Source organism: Arachis ipaensis, chromosome B3 (assembly GCF_059453495.1).
Source record: "Arachis ipaensis isolate K30076 ecotype BB chromosome B3, ASM5945349v1, whole genome shotgun sequence".
In the NCBI taxonomy this organism is placed as follows: domain Eukaryota; kingdom Viridiplantae; phylum Streptophyta; class Magnoliopsida; order Fabales; family Fabaceae; genus Arachis; species Arachis ipaensis.
Window position 1 is genome coordinate 17330910 of NC_142438.1, and position 18377 is coordinate 17349286.

Sequence of the window (18377 nt, forward strand, 5' to 3'; positions counted from 1 at the left end):
TATCCAATAAAAATGAATAAAAGAATAATGTTTATAGAACAATAGTTGGTTTTATATTATAATGACGGTAGATTAAGGTTACTTACATATTCTCTCATTTTATACTGCAATTAAAATCATGCATGACTTGAAGAATAAGAAGGAAGCAGTTGGGAGACAAAATCTTGATTACTGATATTAATTATAGTTATAGTTCTTACTAGTGTATAACTTGTTGTGTGAAAACTAATATTATTGACAGGTCATTTAATTTGGCAGCAGTTTTCTACACACATTCCCAATTTTTATTTCAAGCTTGCTTGAAATTTGTGGAATCCAGAATATGGTTGGGTGAGATTTATATATGATGTTCGATTCATTTGGTATTATACAATAGTTTTGCTTTAATAATATTTTCGATTCATTTGCAGTCCAGATGTGTTGTCGATGAATAATTTATCTCGATGGTTGGAATGGCTTTCAAGACAAATTGAATAAAGTGATAGTAAATCATTTCATTCTTTTTTGCCAAAAAAAAGGCTCAATTATTAACAAAAAGTCAAAAACACATCGAATTCATTTCTGGATCCAAATAAATCTCAATTAAACTAAGAAATAAATCAAAATTACTTAAGGAATAAAGAATTTGGTCAATAGATTTCAACAGCATCAATTGAACCTCAATTAACACATAAATGAACCAAAATAAATTAAAAAATAGACCAAAATTATTTAATGATGGCAGTAGAAAAAATCAGAACTAATAAAGATGTTTGTAAAATGTTGATATTATTAGTGATAACGATAACAAAAAAGAAGGAGAAAGAGGAGGAGGAAGAGGAGGAAACAAAGAAAGAAAAAAAATACAGAAAAAGAGAATGAGAAAGAAGCGCTTGATTTAAAAAGCTATTATAACAATTTTGTTAAACTTGATTAATTATTTTGTTTAAATGTAGAGCTTTATTCTTCACGTCTTTCTCCTAGTTTCACTAGAAATACATTAGTAATCACCATTTCTGAACAATTCCATGTTAATTCCTATTAGTAAGATTATCATTGAGCGGTTAGATTATTTATTCATAGAGTAGTTGTCAATTACTTGAGTGTTAGGAAGGTGCGACTAGATGAACACCTTTGGAAGAAAGGCGATTGATTAATCATTAATTTATCAATTTCGCTACGTAATCAATAACAATTTTATCAACTTCTGTCAACTTTTGTTTATGACTGTGTTTAATGAAAGTATCTTTATAAATGTGTCTAATAAAATTATCTTTTTTATAGTTGTGTCTAATAAAAATATTTTTATAAATATATATGTCTCTTAAATATATCTTCTTATACATATATTTTTTAGTAAATATGTCTTTAATATTAATTATTATTAACAATAAATTAATAAATATCCTATATTTTTCCTTAATCTATATATGCAATTGATTAATTTGTTGTAATTTTCAAAAATAGAGATGTGCATGGTCCCTGTATATTATAGCAGAACGTTGACAATAGTGAACCCATTTGTATAAAAGAAAAACTGTGGTCTTTATCGAATTAACATATAGTCACAAGAACCTTGAAATGAAAATCATAGAAAACAAAAACGATTAGATAATCACATAATTGACTCAATTTGACTTTTGACTTTTGAGAGAAATTAAACTAAGTCCAAACATTGTTTTATTTTCCACAAGTCCTTGAGGTATGTTTAGTGTTTACTTCCACTGCCTCCTCCACCGCTGCCAGAACCGACTCCCACTCCTTGGCCAGCACCAGCTCCACTTCCAACGCCAACTCCAATGCCAATGCCAATTCCCACACCAACTCCTCCGCCACGACCTCCACCGGCACCTGCACCCAAACCACCACCACTTCCTACGCCACCTCCTGCACCGAAGCCTCCTCCATGACCGGAACCTCCACCTACTCCTCCACCTCCACCACCACCTCCTCCTCCTCCACCACCACCACCAATTCCTCCACCAACTCCACTTCCTACTCCACCACCAGCACCAAAGCCTCCACCGTGACCAGAACCTCCACCTACTCCTCCACCTCCGCCACCTCCTCCTCCTCCTCCTCCACCACCAACACCTCCACCAACTCCACTTCCTACTCCACCACCGGCACCAAAGCCTCCACCATGACCGGATCCCCCACCTACTCCTCCACCTCCACCACCTCCTGCTCCTCCTCCACCACCGATTCCTCCACCAACTCCACTTCCTACTCCACCACCAGCACCAAAGCCTCCACCATGACCGGAACCTCCACCTATTCCTCCACCTCCACCAGCTCCACCACCACCTCCTCCACCTCCACCAAGTCCTCCACCTGCTCCACTTCCTACACCACCGCCAGCACCAAAGCCACCACCATGGCCTGACCCCCCACCCAAACCACCACCACCTCCTCCTCCTCCACCAGCTCCACCGCCTATCCCTCCTGCGCCACCACCAACACCACCCCCAGCTCCAAAGCCTCCACCTTGTCCGGAACCACCACCTAAGCCCCCTCCACCACCACCACCAGCTCCTCCTCCACCCCCACCACCAAGCCCTCCTCCACCTACACCTCCCCCAGCACCAAAACCTCCACCATGACCTGCCCCACCTCCAATGCCGCCTCCTCCTCCACCACCAAATCCCCCACCACCTCCAAGACCTCCTCTAGGACCACCACCACCTCCAAATCCCCCGCCTGCACCACCACCAAACCCACCTCCTCTTTCTCTTCCAAAACCACCACGTCGACCACCAAACCTCCCTCCAGGACCAAACCCATCACCCCTACATCTTCCAAACCTACAATCATCCTCGTCTCCAAACCTATCTTTGTCAAGCTTTTGATCACCAAGAGCAATTGCACTCAAATGCAGACCAATACAAAGAACAAGAACACTCACGAGTAGCCATTTTTTATGGGAAATAATCATAGTCATAGTTATCACAAGAGTAGAGCGATATAAACACTTTGTTTATCTGCACTCTATGCTGTTTCCGAATCTACCATATGTGTTTATATAGGGTTCGTCCACCACTATAAGATTATTATTTATTATAGTGCTAGCTGTGTCCAATAAATGCATGTTCTCGACGTAGTTGGGGTGTTGCCCATCACATTAAATAAAGACCAGAAATCTTTTAAGTCAAAAGCCCAACCAAAAACTTTGGGCGCGCGGAGCTATACTCGTATACATTATAAACATATTTTTTCCCTATGTATAATATATAGTTCTTGAGGTTTAATTAATTAATTAATTCATTCCAAAAAATAGCTATATAATAATAACTAGTGGTGCTCATATATATGTTCTCATGCATAAAATAAAAATGTGAAGTACTAGCTAGCTACTGTTTAATTCATAATAACTTCTATTATTTCATTTGTGGGACATATATAATTTATATTGCAGTTAGGAAATTGATTTAGATCTTCTACCATAAGGCAGATCGAGAATAAGAGAACCTTTTCATCAAATTTTTAGTCCCATTCGTTATTATAATTATCAATTTAATATTTAGGTATGTGATAGCAATATTTGATAGTAGGTGAGTATTATTAAAATTAATATAATATTTTTTATTATTTAATAAAAAATTTATTCAAAAAATATTGTCAAAATATAAAAAATATAATTTTAATTTTAATAATACTTACATAATAAAAATAAGATAAGCATATTAAAATGGAAAAGTATTTGGAACCAAGAGGTGATCAGTCAAAAAATAAACAATTTAATTAATTTATAATTATATTTAATTAATTTTATTTGTTTTTAATTTATAATATTTGATATTAATTACTTCTCATCCCAAATTAAAATTTTAAATGATACATTAGAAAAAATATTTGACTGATTTTTAGTTAGTATCTTTTTTATTCTCGTCGTATTAAAATTCACAGTAATATAAGTCTACGCTGACATACACGGAAAAGGGTTGGTCAACTCTACGAACGCGTATAGATATCGTTGGCTACATACCCTACTTGGGGGTGTAAAATTAAATGGCTACAAGTCGACAACCATGTAAGAACCATTCTATATGTAATGCATTAACTAGTGGCGTGTATCCTTGGTGTTGTAAGAAATAAGAATAGAGACATGTCTGAATGGGCAGTGGTGGAAATATTAATTCCAAAACAATTCTAGTTTCTGTCCCCTTTTGACTTTTTTACCACTCATTTAGTCAGCATTCCTCTACTTAGTCACACTGTATCACTTATTATTATAAGCCAATAATGATATGTACGTAACTAGATTTGGATAAACAAACGATTATGGACAAGGATAAACCAAATTAAAGCGGCTTGCAACTGGAATATAATCACACGGATTAAGTATAGATTAATCGGAAAATATAATGCTGTTAGACGTAGTTATTTGTCTCAGTTTGGTTGCTGCATGCAAGTGATGAATAAACACCTTCAAATACAATGGCTAAATATCTTATTAGTTTAACCCATCTTCAATCAGCTAATAAAGTAAGATGAGTAAAGCTTAAGGGTTGACTGTTAGAGCGAGAAAGTTTAGGGAGCTAATATTTTTATTAAAATTTGATCGTACTTAATCAGTAAAATAAAAGTGAGTAATTTTACATTATTTGATAAAATTTTATACCATTAAAAATACTAATAATAATTAATTGATGATTATAAATTACAAAACTGACTGACTCCTACCACTCCTCTTAAATGTTATTGTAGAGAATGAAACAGAAATTAAATATTGGCTGATTATTGATGAAAAAATTGATTTTTTTCTTTCTTTATTTTGGTCTTTAAAAAAATCTATTATATATTATTAATTTTACAATTAAAATGTATCTCATATTACTTTTTTATTGCAATTAAAATCAAATTTTTTCCTTTAAAATTACATATTTGTCTCCTCCTCCTTTCTCTATCTCTCTCATTCCTTCACTCACTCTATTTCTCTTGTATATTATTATCAACGACTAATTACAAATTTGACAATCAAAGTATATAACATGACATTCTCTAATTGTATTTAAATTAATTAAAATTAACATTAAAATATAACTATATTATATATTATTTTATATATCTATTATATATTACTAATTTTACAACCAAAATGTACCACATGCCATTCCTTCATTGCAATTGAAATTAATTTTTTTTTCCAAAACTAAAGAGTTCTCCCCTCCTCTCTCTTTCCCTTGCTCTATCTTTCTCATTCCTTTCACTCAATCTCTCTTATATATCATTGTTAATGACTAATTACAAATTTGACAATCAAAATATACAACATATCATTCTTTAATTGCATTTAAATTAAACTAAAAGTAAAATTAAAATATTAAAATTAAATTATAGCTATATTATATATTATATTTATATATTACTAACTAATTTAATAACTAAAATATGTCACATGACACTCTCTTATTAAAATTTAGAGAAAATATTTTTTCCAAAATTAATAAATCTCCTCCTGAACATTCTCTTATCTACTTCTCTCTTTTTTTTTCTATTTCTCTCTATCCTTCCTACTTTATATATAATTTATAATTTATATTTTATATTAGTAATTTGGCAAATCAAAATGTATGATCTGATATTCTTTTATTATAATTAAAATAAAACTTTTTCTTAATTTCCAAAATTAACAAATTCCCTCTCTCATTCTTCTTCTTTATCTTTCTCTTTTCTTTCTTTTCTCTCATTCTCTATTTTTCTCTACCTTTCTGTTCTACAAAAAATAAAATTAACATAATATAATTTAAATAAAAAATATTATTATATACATACTTTTTTATTTAGTTTTAAATTTTTACTACTTATCTTTCTAATCTATATTTTTACTTGTTTTTCTTCAAATATTTATTATATATAATTTAGAGAAAATACTAATGTTGTGATTAAAAGTTAAAATCAAGATTCAATTATTTAAAAAAAATTAGTTAATTTTATTATAATTATCAATATAAATTTTATTTACACTAATATCTAATTATATTTTTATATATATAGAAAAAAATTATTATTTTTAAATAGAAAATATAAAATTTAATTATTTTTATTTGTACAACAGACTTAACATCTAATCAAATATAAAAATATACACATTAAATTATTTTAAATTTTAGATAACGAATGTTAAAATTAATTATTAATAAAAAAATAAACTCTTTTATATAAAAATAAAAACTAAAAAATTTATTATTTAATTTTTTTATTTATAAAAATCCTAATCTTTTTAGTTAAGAAAAACTTTTGTCTCTTATAATTTTTTATAAAAATAATTTAATACTATAATTTTTTTGTGGCATAATTTATAAATAAAGACCGAGATAATTTTAAAAAATTGATATTTTTGTAATATAATTACGGATAAAAATATTGGTTGATTCTGAATCTTTCTCCGTTAGCTTATAGGAACTTTGATGAGTGGTGGGACAGCTTTTTTCATGTCCAGGGCTTTGATAAAAACTTTGACCACTTGGGTAAGGAAGGATGGAGAGACATTAATTAGGCACGCCCTCCGTTTCATAATTGGCTTATTTGTTTAAGCTTCTCCAAAAAAGTCTACACTTTGTTAAACGCAGTAGCAAAATATTTTTTACGTTTTTTCTGCAAAAATTTAAATCTATTTTGACATTAATATACTCATACCCTGCACCTTACGTAACTTTTCTTCCATTTAATGGTCTGTTGTCGAAACTCCTATATTTGTTTGAATATATTAGAGAATTTAGCACTCGATTAACTTACATCGATTAATTTTAAAACTTAGAAAAATTTAAATAGGACAAATATGAGAATGTATCCAACATTTTTCGATTTGGGGAATCCACTATTTCAGCCCAAGTTATGCTGAGCCCAATTTTTAGGCCTAACATTCCTCCACTGTCCAAAAACAAAAATGGGAGAACATACCAAAAATAAACGCTTGCAACAGAAGACGATACACTTCAGACCGAAAGAAAACAAAGTTGACCACAAAAAAAAGAAACACCAGAAGAAAAAATAATAGAGACACCCGTGGCTCGGTGGCTGAACCAAACTCTCAATGGTGAGCTCACTCGTCTGATTAAATAAATATCATGCATTCAAATTTCACACATTTTTAAATAAAATTCAGATTCGTTAAGCACGTTTTCTGGTATGCAAACAAACCAACCAACTATATATTCATATGAAAAAAAGAATGCATAGTAGGACGGAGTTACATACATAAAAAGGGGACAATGTCCCCTAATTTTAATTTTTTACATGTAAATTATATAAATTTATGTAAATTTTAATTTAATCTCTTTTAAAATTTTATTTTAGTCTTATTTTATTGTATAAATATTTTTTGTCCTTTTCTAATATTTCATCTAGTTCTACACCTGATGTATAGGTCTTTTAAGGGAAAGGATTGAAATAAACAAATAAATTTTAATACAAAGCAAGGTGAAAGAAAGTGTGTTAACTTTTGACATGCAAAGAACACTTTCTGCTTACTTTCCTTCTAATATTATTCTTACATCATGTGTTTAGTCCAAGGTTGTGAGAACCGGACCGGTTAAAAAACCGGTAAAGTGACTGATTTATTGGTTTAATAGTTCGACCAGGGTTCAACCGGAGTTCAATCGATTTAATTAAATATTAAATAAAATTATTAAAAATTAAATATATAATTTCAAATTAAAAAAAAATCGTCAATCATCAATAAAATTATTTCACATAATTTAACAAAACACCATCAACTATCATCCATCAAAATTTAAGAGAAGTAAAACAGCAGGACAAAATTATCCCAGATTCACTATTATCCTAGATTCACTGAAATCAACCATCAACAATTATTCCAATTACATAACAATTATAGAAACCAAAAACTTAACATACTGAAGTTTGTGTGACCTACTATTATGGTATGAAGACTATGAAGCACGGATTCTCCTATGGTGCCGGCGTATCCGTGTCGGACACGAATCCGATACCGATACTCGACGGATACTTCAAACGAGCATACCGGTAGCGTGTCTTCTTGCGGTGCAGAATTTTGGTGAAGCTGTCACGAATCCGAACAAGTCCGACTCGATTTTGTGGTTTTATGGCCCAATTAACCGATTTTTTTTTATTTTAAAATATTTTAAAATAAAAACAAATCAAAATTTAAATTTAAAAATAAAATAATTAATAGAAGCAGAGTTGATGACAACAGTCCAGATCTAAGTGAGGTTCCGTATTTATCTTTAGATGAACCAAACATAGAAGCTGTGGTATTTACGGATGATGGACTTGGAGGAGAAGAAATTGATACATTTTCTGTTGGCGAGATGGCAAGAGTAGATTAAAATTTTTTATTTTTTTTAATAATTGCATAATTTTTAGACTTTTTTATGCAACTATATTTCCTCTTATATTTACAATATAATATTTTATTAATTTAATATATTATTTAAATTTTAATTCACAACGTATCCTAAACGTGTCGTATCCAACTTTTTATAAAAAGAACGTGTCGGCGTATCCGTGTCGTGTCGTGTCCGTATCGCGTGTCGTATCGGTGCTTCCTAGTATGAAGAGATCCATTGAGTGGAAAGTCCAAAAAAAAAAACCATGGAGGTCTTGAGTTACTAGAATGTCAATATGGAAGATCTCTGAAGAAAATGGCAATTCTTGGAGGTGAGGCAGTAACAACAAAGCATTGAACCATTCATGTCGAAAGATAGTGAAAGATCAAGAGTAACCAAGCATGTAACACAGAGGCAGCAACAACATTATTTTCCCACAAATCCAGCATGTGACAAGTTCAAATAAGTCAAGTTCTCCAATTAACACAGAGGCAGCAACAACATTATTTTCCCCTGAATTCTCACGAGTAATCAGCCATCTTCATCAATCAGCAACAAAAATATAAAACAAGAAAATTTTCAAAAATAATTTCTTATAATTCAAAAATAGAAAAATAAAAAACAAAAAATAACCTCAGAAAATCATGAACAAATAAATAATTCAGCAACCAAAATCATGAAGCAGCAAACAAATAAATTATGAACATATAACCTCAGAAAATCAAAAATCAAAATCATGAATCCAGCAAACAAATAAATCATGAACAGATAACAAATAAATCAAAATCTTGAATCCAGCAAACAAATAACAAATCGCCGTGAGAGAGACAGAGAGAAAGGACGTTGAGCTCTGACCCTCAGACAGAGAGAAAACTCGAAGAGAGAGACGGACACTAACAAATCGAGCAGCGACGACGACGGAGCAGTCCATCGCGGCAGCGATGCCAACAGCTCAGACTCAATGTCGAGGGGAGGTGACGATAATAGGTGTTGTTGACCTTGAAGAGAGCGACAGAGAGAGATCGCCGAAGAGACGACGACCGGCTGACGACGACAAGAAGAGTAATGATCCGAAGAGACGACGACCGACTGACGGCGACGAGGAGAAGAACGATGAGAAGAGTGCGACGGTGGGATAGTGATGGTGGCTGGGTTTAGGGTTTCTCAGAGACGGAGAGAAAGGGGAGGGGAGGGGTGGGGTGGGGTGAGAAGAGTGCGACGGTAGAAGAGTGATGGTGGCTAGGTTTAGGGTTTCTCAGAGACAGAGAGGGAGAGAAGGGGGAAGGGTGGGGTGGGCTGGGTATTGTTGGGTTGGGTTATATATATATTATAAAAAACCAGTAACCCTGAAAAAACCCGGCCGGTTCATCAGTTAACCGCCGATTCGGCCGGTTCTTAGCCTAGTTTTTTGCTGAACGATTTTACAGTGAAACCGAACCGACCAGATGACCGGTTTCCGGTTAATCCGGTTGAACTGGCCAGTCCGGTTCGGTTTTCAGAACAATGGTTTAGTCACACAGTTACACTTTAATTGAAGGGTAATTTGGAAAAAAAAAATAAAAAAAAGCCTTTTTTTTCCCCTCTTATGCATGGCTCGGTGTTTGTTTGTTTTTGACACATTATTATGGCTTTTTGAGAAAATAAAGATGCGACTTTGATGCATTCTGTCTGGTATATTGCATCTATTTTCTACTTGTATAAAATGCAGGTCCTTTTTTATTATTCTATTTGCATTTGATGTTTATAATGGAGTTCTAGACAGAGTACATATATGTTGCTTCCAACTAGGCCAAAGAAAGGTCCATCTTTCACAGGCAGGTGCTGATTTTGGTGAAGACAACCTCCTTTTTAGAATTTTAATTGTACATTTACATGAATTTTGTTCGTACATAAATTTGATCCAACAAAATTTTACGTTGCTTGTCGAAGGACCAAAAACTTATTTAAGCCAAGTGTATTTTTTCTTCTTTTTGTGTGTGTAAATTTGTGAATCTTTTTTCGACATTTAAAATAAAAACAAGTCAAGTCTTTGATTTTCCCATCAAATCCAATTTTCACATTGAAACTTTGCAGTTTATTCAGTCAATCAAATGAGAGGTGATGCTTGAAGTTTTGTAAAAGTGTTGTTACCTGATTTAGGAAATCAGTTAACCAAACTAACCACTTACACATTGTAGAAAGAAGAGAATCACTAATAGTTAGGAGTAGAATCTTTTCTGTTAGAATCAATTTCTGTTAGTAATTGATAGTTAGTTAGAAGTCAGCTAATGTGGCACCTATCTATGTATCTATATAAGAAGGGTAACTCTAATAGTGTAATTGAGTTTTGCCATTCAATACACCTAAGTTTTTTATCTTCACTCTCCTCTTCTTTTACAACATTTCACACGCTCTTGCTACAAACATTGCACCATTTATCATGGTACGGTGAGCGTGGACTCTAACAGAGTAGCGTGGGTTCAAGAAAAGAGTTGAGAGAGAAGAACGACTTAGTCGCTGTGTCTCACTACAATCCAGAGATTTCAGTGTCTGAATCGTGCACATCTAGCACTGATTTGGAGTATCAATGGCAGAACCTAATCGTAGCAACCAAAATTCACCTGATGCAGCAACCGTCGATCTACAGATCATCGCTTACTTCCTTAATCAAATCACTGCACTGCAAACTCAATTGAGTCGACGTAACAATCCAATTCCTACCTCTTTTTCAAATTTGGCACAAGAATCGTCTATCTTCATCCTTCTGAAAATCCCGGAGTATCGATCACAAATGTGATATTGAATGGAAAGAATTATGGATCTTGGAGGAGAGCAATGGTATTGGCGTTGGAATCGAAGAACAAATTCGGTTTCGTGGATAGAACGATAACCAAACCAGAGAAGGGCGATAGCTTGTTTGAACCCTGGAAAAGGTGTAATACGTACGTAGTGTCTTGGCTTAATCTTTCTCTGGAGTCAAGCATATCTCAATCGGTAATATGGAACAATGTTGCCTGTGATATTTGGAACGAACTTGAGCACTGATACCACCAGGGTGATATGTACAGAGTGGCTGAGCTTCAAGAAGAATTGTGTGCCATAAGACAAAGCGAACTTGATGTAACTTCATATTACACAAGATTGAAGACAATTTGGGAAGAGCTTGATAATTTTAGAAGCATTCCAGTGTGCCAATGTGGCGTAACCTTTAATTGTGGATTAGAAGTAATTAGGAGTCACAGGTATGAAGATTGAATAACCAGGTTCTTAAGAGGATTAAATGATCAGTACTCCGGTGTGAGATCACAAGTGATGATGATGAATCCTTTTCCTAGCTTGAACGATGTATTTGCGATGCTCACCCAACAAGAAAGACAATTCCAAAGTGAATTGCTCTCCCCACAGATCGTGAACAATTCTACTCCTTCCTTGAACTTTGTGGAATCTGGACAAAATAGAGGGAGAGGAAGAGGTAGAGGAGGAAGAAATCAAGGCGGAAGAGGACAAAGTAGAAAGGTGCAATGTGCACATTGTGGGAAGCTAGGACACAATATTGAATCATGCTATAAGAAGCATGGTTATCCTCCACACTTGAAGCAAATGAATAGTGGAGAAGCTGCTGTAAACTACATGGCAACAGCAGAAACTGAGGAAGACAATGAGAAACTCAGTAGCCAACTGGTTGGAGGTAGGGCTGTCGACTCTGGATTCACTGCAGAGCAAAGACAAGCTTTATTAGCACTCTTGGGCAATTATGAGCTAAAGCCTATTCAAAGTACTGACCAAATTGTAACACAATCACAATCACCACCTCATCAAGGTAATTTGGTACATATTCTTCAATTCAAAATAAGTGTTAAAACACTAACAATTTCAAACAACAAGCGCACTGCATGGGTAATTGATACTGGGGTTACAGACCATGTATCATACTCCCTTGATAATTTTCAAACATATCACAAAATTGATCCAATTGTAGTGCGGCTACCAGATGGCACTATTACATTCAGTAACACAATTGGAACAATACATTTTTCAAAAAATCTGTATTTGATAAATGCATTATACATACCTTCTTTCAACTACAAGCTAGTTTCGATTTCTAAACTCACGGACAAATTGCATTGCCAAATGATTTTTAATGACAAACTCTGTGAGATTCAGGACTGCAGCTCCATGAGGATGATTGGCAAAGCTAAATCTGATGGAGGCCTTTATACACTGAAAGCTGAAGCAAGGAATCTGCAATTTGGCACAAGCATTAACACATCATGCATCATGAATATACAAGGCATAAGAGATAAGGACCTATGGCATTATAGACTAGGACATCTACCATGTAGTGGTTTAATTGACATGAAAAAATATTATAATTTCATTACCTATGACACAGATGAGAATCCCTGTAATGCATGTCACTTGGCAAAGCAAAAGTTGCTGCCATTTAGCTTAAGCACTACCAAATTACAGCATTGTTTGGATATGATACATGTAGATATATGAGGACTTCTCTCCATTCCTTCAATAAATGGACACAAGTATTGTCTTACTACAGTAGACGATAAGTCAAGATTTACTTGGATGAACTTTATGAAATCAAAATCTGAAGCCACTTGTTTGTTAAAGAATTTTGTTGTGTTTGCAAAAACTCAGTTCCATAAATAAATCAAAATTATTAGAAGAGATAATGGTGCAGAATTTTTAATACAGTCATTCTATAATGAAACTGGGATACTACATCAACGTTCATGTGTCGAAACTCCCCAACAAAATGGGATTGTTGAAAGAAAGCACCAACACATTCTATGAGTGACACGGGCACTTCTATTTCATTCAAATGTGCCAAAATGTTTCTGGAATCTTGCAGTAGCACATGCTGTGCACATCATAAACCGAATTTCATCAAAGTTTTTAAACTATCTGTCACCCTATTATGTGCTACATAATTCACTTCCAATAATTACTGACCTTAAAATTTTTGGTTGTTTGGTTTTTTCTAGCACAATCAGTTCAGGTAGAACTAAGTTAGATCCACGAGCTAGGAGATGCGTTTTTCTTGGTTTTAAGGAAGGAATCAAAGACTTCCTTTTGATGGATATGACTTCAAGAGAGATATTTGTGTCTAGGAATGTAATATTCTATGAAAACCATTTTCCCTTTTCTAATCAAAACTCAAACACTTGCTCTAATTCATCTATTCCTCATCCTGCATCTAGCAACAGTCAACATCCACTCATACATGATCCTTTCACATATGATGTATGTACTATCCCTACATCCACTTTTACTGCACCCACACCAGCACCCACTGATACTCAAGCAGTGACACATGACATTAATAATTCACTTGAACATGCATCATTACATGAGAATCCCTTAGGACACGAGACAGACAACATTAACTATGCATCACAAGATTTTATTCCATCAACACAATATACATCTCAAACAGCACGAAACACTGAACAAAATTTGATTCCAAGAAGATCCACCAGAGAAAGAAAGACACCTAAATACTTGGAAAGCTATCAGTGTATAAGCACCACAACAGATTTCAGCTCAGATTCAAGGTATCCAATCTTACATTTTTTGTCTTATAGTGCACTTTCTTCAAATCATAAATCCTTCTCCCTAGCCATCTCCACTGATAAAGAACCCAAGTACTTCGAAGAAGCAATAAAACATAATTGTGGAAAAGTGCTATTATAGAGGAACTCGATGCTCTTCAGAAACTGAAAACTTGGCAGCTCACTGCTCTACCAAATGGAAAGAGGGCAATAGGTTGTAAGTGGGTGTTTAAGCTGAAACATAATCCTGATGGCACGATTGAGAGATACAAGGCACGACTGGTGGCTAAAGGCTTCACTCAAGTGCTAGGCATTGACTACCTTAACACCTTCAGTCCCGTTTTAAAGCTCAGCACTTTAAGAATTGTGTTAGCTCTTGCTGTGGCCAAGGGCTGGTTTCTCAAACAGGTTGATGTCAATACGGCCTTCTTACATGGTGATCTTGAGGAAGAAGTCTACATGCAAGCCCCTCCTGGTTTGAATGCACCCCGAGTTTGGTCTGCAAGTTGGAGAAGTCCCTCTATGGCCTCAAACAAGCCAGCCGCCAATGGAACAACAAACTGAAGACAGTTCTGTTGGATTCTGGTTATTCTCAATCAAAGTTTGATCATAGTTTATTTACCAAGTCTCAACTGAGTGGCTTCACTGCCTTGCTGATTTATGTTGATGATGTTATGATAGCTGGCGATGACATGACTGAAATTAACTTCATCAAGTCATTGTTGGATACAAAATTCAGCATAAAGGACATTGGTGACTTGAAATACTTCCTAGGCATGGAGGTTGCTCGAGGCAAGGATGGCCTGGCCTTGTACCAAAGAAAGTATGCACTAGATATCTTGAGATCATCAACTTGAGGACTGCAAACCAGCTTCCACACCAATGGATTACTCTTTGAAATTGACAAAAGGTGGGAGAGAACCACTGCCCTCCAATACTGAGTATCGAAAGCTCATTGGCCAGTTACTCTATTTAGCTAATACTCGACCCGAAATTAGCTTTGCTATTGGAAAATTAAGTCAGTTTGTTGAAGCACCAACTGATGTGCACTTCAAGGCAGCAATCCGAATTCTCAAATACATCAAAGGAGCCCCAGCTAATGGTATATTCTTCCCTGCAAGTGTAAACATCACAGTCACTGGATTCTCAGATTCAGATTGGGCAGCTTGCCCAGATACTAGAAGATCCACTACTGCCTATTGTTTCTATGTTGGAAGTTCCATTGTATCATGGAAAAGTAAAAAACAGACAACTGTAGCTGCCTCTTCCGCAGAAGCTGAGTATCGGGAACTTGCATCAGCTACTAGAGAAGCCATATGGATAAAGAAGATCCTGTTAGATTTACAACTAGAATTAAAGCAACCAGTTAGCATTTATTGCGATAGCCAGGCAGCAATTCACATAGCCTCTAATCCAGTGTTTCATGAAAGAACAAAGCATATTGAAGTCGATTGTCACATAGTAAGAGACAAGGTGCTCGAGAAAGTCATTCATCTTTTGCCAATTTCCACCCGTGAACAAGTTGCAGACTTATTGACCGAACCTCTTAATCCAGGAACCTTCTTTGCTCTTATTGGCAAGTTAGGCCTGAAAAATATTTTCACTCCTAACTTGAGGGAGGGTGTTACCTGATTTAGGAAACCAGTTAACCAAACTAACCACTTACACATTATAGAAAGAAGAGAATCACTAATAGTTAGGAGTAGAATCTTTTCTATTAGAATCAATTTCTGTTAGTAATTGATAGTTAGTTAGAAGCCAGCTAATGTGGCACCTATCTATGTATCTATATAAGAAGGGTAACTCTAATAGTGTAATTGAGTTTTGCCATTCAATACACCTAAGTTTCTTATCTTCACTCTCCTCTTCTTTTACAACATTTCACACGCTCTTGCTACAAATATTGCACCATTTATCAAGTGTAAATCAGATTTTATTTTATTTTAGTGTAATGCTTGAAGTTTTGATTTCTATGGTTTGACTGTTGACATAGTTCATGTTTGGCACTATGGGGTCGACTAATATATTAGAAATGATATTGTCAAATGAGATAAAGCTTTGTTATTGTTGTAGTATTAGTGCTAGTTGTGTTTTTAGTTTCCTTGTTCATTCATTTCAGGAATCTGTCTTGAAGAATCTCAATTGCCTGTGTTGTTTGCTAAATTACAGTGTGAGGAAGACACTGAGCATTGTGTGTTTACGGAATATTCAAGAAATTTATTAAAGTTCTTGAGCATGCTACTACCTCATAGAATTGCTTTTGTCTTTGCTTAGAGACCTTGAGCCTCTATCAATAATCAGGAACATAACCAATGATCCGCTTTTAAGTTTTATTCTTAGAATATAATCTACCACTTCACTACAATGATCCACTTTTAAGTTTTATCTCAATCTTTGTATTGGAGCTTCAATTAATTAACAAGTTTGGATATTCCTATATTTCTACCTCCATCGTTAATTTGATTATGTTATCTCTAAACCTAAGAAATAATTCATCCATGATTCCTTGTTCCCCTCTCATATTTCAACAAGTTTATTGTCATCAACACTCAAATTTATGTTTTTGACAGTTTCAAATCTATGAATAGTGAAAGATCCTTCTTCTTGAATAATTTGTTTACTGGTTAACTTCCTCTATAGCAGGGTCATATTAAAGAATTCCAATTTTTCCTCTTCAATCAAACCTTGCAATTCATTAGAAAATTTTAATACACAAAAGAGTGATGATGTTTTTATGAACATTAAACATAATCGTATAGTGAAAACATTTTTTTTTAAATTTCAATCACTCCTTATCAATCACTTTTAATTAAAAAAAAATGTAAAAAAAAATAACATGAAACCGTCTAAATTTATAACGACAAATATTGTAAGGGGAATTCTATGGTGCCTATAAAATTGGTGCCTAATTTGCCTAAAAGGTGAGAGAAGAGAGCGTGAGTCCTACTTTTTATATTTGTATCATGTAGTGTAAAAATTAGGCATGGTAAACAACACCATATTGTAAATAGATAATGTATTACTAATGATCAACTAATCTTTAGGGGTGATAAAATGGATCAAACTAATCAAGTCGAGGCGGGGAGTGCTAAAACTTGAAACCCACCAAACTGAAACAACCCACCAAACTCAGAGATTTAGGTAGGACAGTCAAGACAGAACTTTTCTTTCTTTAAAAAAAAAAGTTATGAATACTACAAGAATATATATACAAAAATTAAAAATTATAATTCTCAAATACAATTCTTTTAATTTTTCCTTTTTTTATGTTTTTATTTATTTATTTTATTTTATGCTCCTATACATATACTCCAAACTATGTGACTTAACTTATTTTATAAGATAAAAGACGGTTCTTTTATTTTCTATTACAAAACTCTATTTCTATTGTTGTATTGTAAATTTGTAATTTTATTATTTTTTATATTTGAATTATGATTAAAATTTTTATTTATCTTTTTTATTAGACTAATTTTAATTCATTTTACTATTTTTTTTAAAAAAGTGTTAGGCTAGCAAGTCTGTCAATTCATTAATCCACCGTAAAACAAGAAAAATGAACATTTTAAGCTTAATTTACATTGACAAGACAAACCTTGACAAAGTCAGGCAAAACAGTCTACTCGCTTTCTCACCCCTAACTAATCTAACTCAAATCAGTAATTGTTCTTTTTAACAAGATTTATAAAATTATTTTTATTTTATTTTCTTTAATTAGAAATAGCTCAACAGAGGAAAATTTTTGACAAGTAGAAAATGTTTCCTTGACTATGAAAGAGTCTCTTATTCATTGGATCAAGATTCATCGCGGAGTAATGAACGAGATTATCGTACCTTTCAAAAACAAGAGGTTGGCACCATGCCATTTGAGCATATGCGAAACTTTTGTGTTTTGTAACCATCAATTGGACATTAATAGTGATTTTAATGGTATGAGATTACATTCAATGATGGGAGATCACTTACTTTTCTTTTAATGGTTAAGTACTGGCCACAAAATACAAAAGTTGCTGGCTCCCTAGACTTTCTCATTCTTAGGTTCTGCATCATTATTTGAAAAATGATTAAAAATTTGTTTCAACGCCCATTTTTTAAAAAGATTTTTTCTGATGATCTTTATTTTAAGGTTTAGTTACTCTATTAGTTTTTTATAGTTTTGCGAAATTTTCAATTAGGTCCCTATACTTTTTTTTATTTAATTGAGTCCTTGCACCAATTTTTTTTTAGGGTAAAAAACGTATATGTGCCAATGGGGGTTTATAATTACCCAAATCAGCCAAACAAAATTCTGATACATCAATCCACCAAAGAACAAATATATGTAATTCGAATCAGTACAATTCGAATTAGTTTTCAACGTAATTCGAATTGATATAACTCGAATTACTCGAAACAATTGGCAACACGTAATTCGAATCAATATGTAACGAATTATAAACTTATAATTCAAATTGATTCAATTCGAATTAGTAGGGAATCGTGCTTTTAAGGTAGTTCGAATCAAGTTGATTCGAATTACTCAATTTTGCAAACTATTAGT

At 33.7% G+C, this 18377-nt stretch overlaps 2 protein-coding genes and 1 pseudogene across 2 annotated transcripts; 2 read left to right on the forward strand and 1 right to left on the reverse strand.

The window, feature by feature from the left end:
- Positions 1-1423: 1423 nt before the first annotated feature.
- LOC148569935 (uncharacterized) lies at positions 1424-2998 on the reverse strand. Its single transcript, XM_088509685.1, has one exon. It carries the CDS (start codon positions 2918-2920, stop codon positions 1688-1690), a length of 1233 nt encoding a protein of 410 aa, XP_088365811.1. The 5' UTR covers positions 2921-2998; the 3' UTR covers positions 1424-1687.
- An 8107-nt stretch (positions 2999-11105) lies between these two features.
- On the forward strand, positions 11106-12773 carry LOC107632715 (uncharacterized). The gene is made up of 3 exons (XM_016336381.1): positions 11106-11264; positions 11325-11512; positions 11606-12773. Exons 1-3 carry the CDS (start codon positions 11106-11108, stop codon positions 12771-12773), a joined length of 1515 nt encoding a protein of 504 aa, XP_016191867.1.
- Positions 12774-14719: 1946 nt separating this feature from the next.
- Positions 14720-15469, forward strand: LOC148569936 (secreted RxLR effector protein 161 pseudogene; annotated as a pseudogene).
- Positions 15470-18377: the final 2908 nt, after the last annotated feature.

Bases quoted from the DNA above. Each gene is read 5' to 3' on its own strand.
- LOC148569935 (XM_088509685.1), bottom strand. From the start codon at position 2,920: ATGACTATGATTATTTCCCATAAAAAATGGCTACTCGTGAGTGTTCTT.
- LOC107632715 (XM_016336381.1), top strand. From the start codon at position 11,106: ATGGTATTGGCGTTGGAATCGAAGAACAAATTCGGTTTCGTGGATAGA. The intron at 11,265-11,324 runs GTAATATGGAAC...TGATACCACCAG, and splicing joins AGTCAAGCATATCTCAATCG to GGTGATATGTACAGAGTGGC. The intron at 11,513-11,605 runs GTATGAAGATTG...TCCTTTTCCTAG, and splicing joins GAAGTAATTAGGAGTCACAG to CTTGAACGATGTATTTGCGA.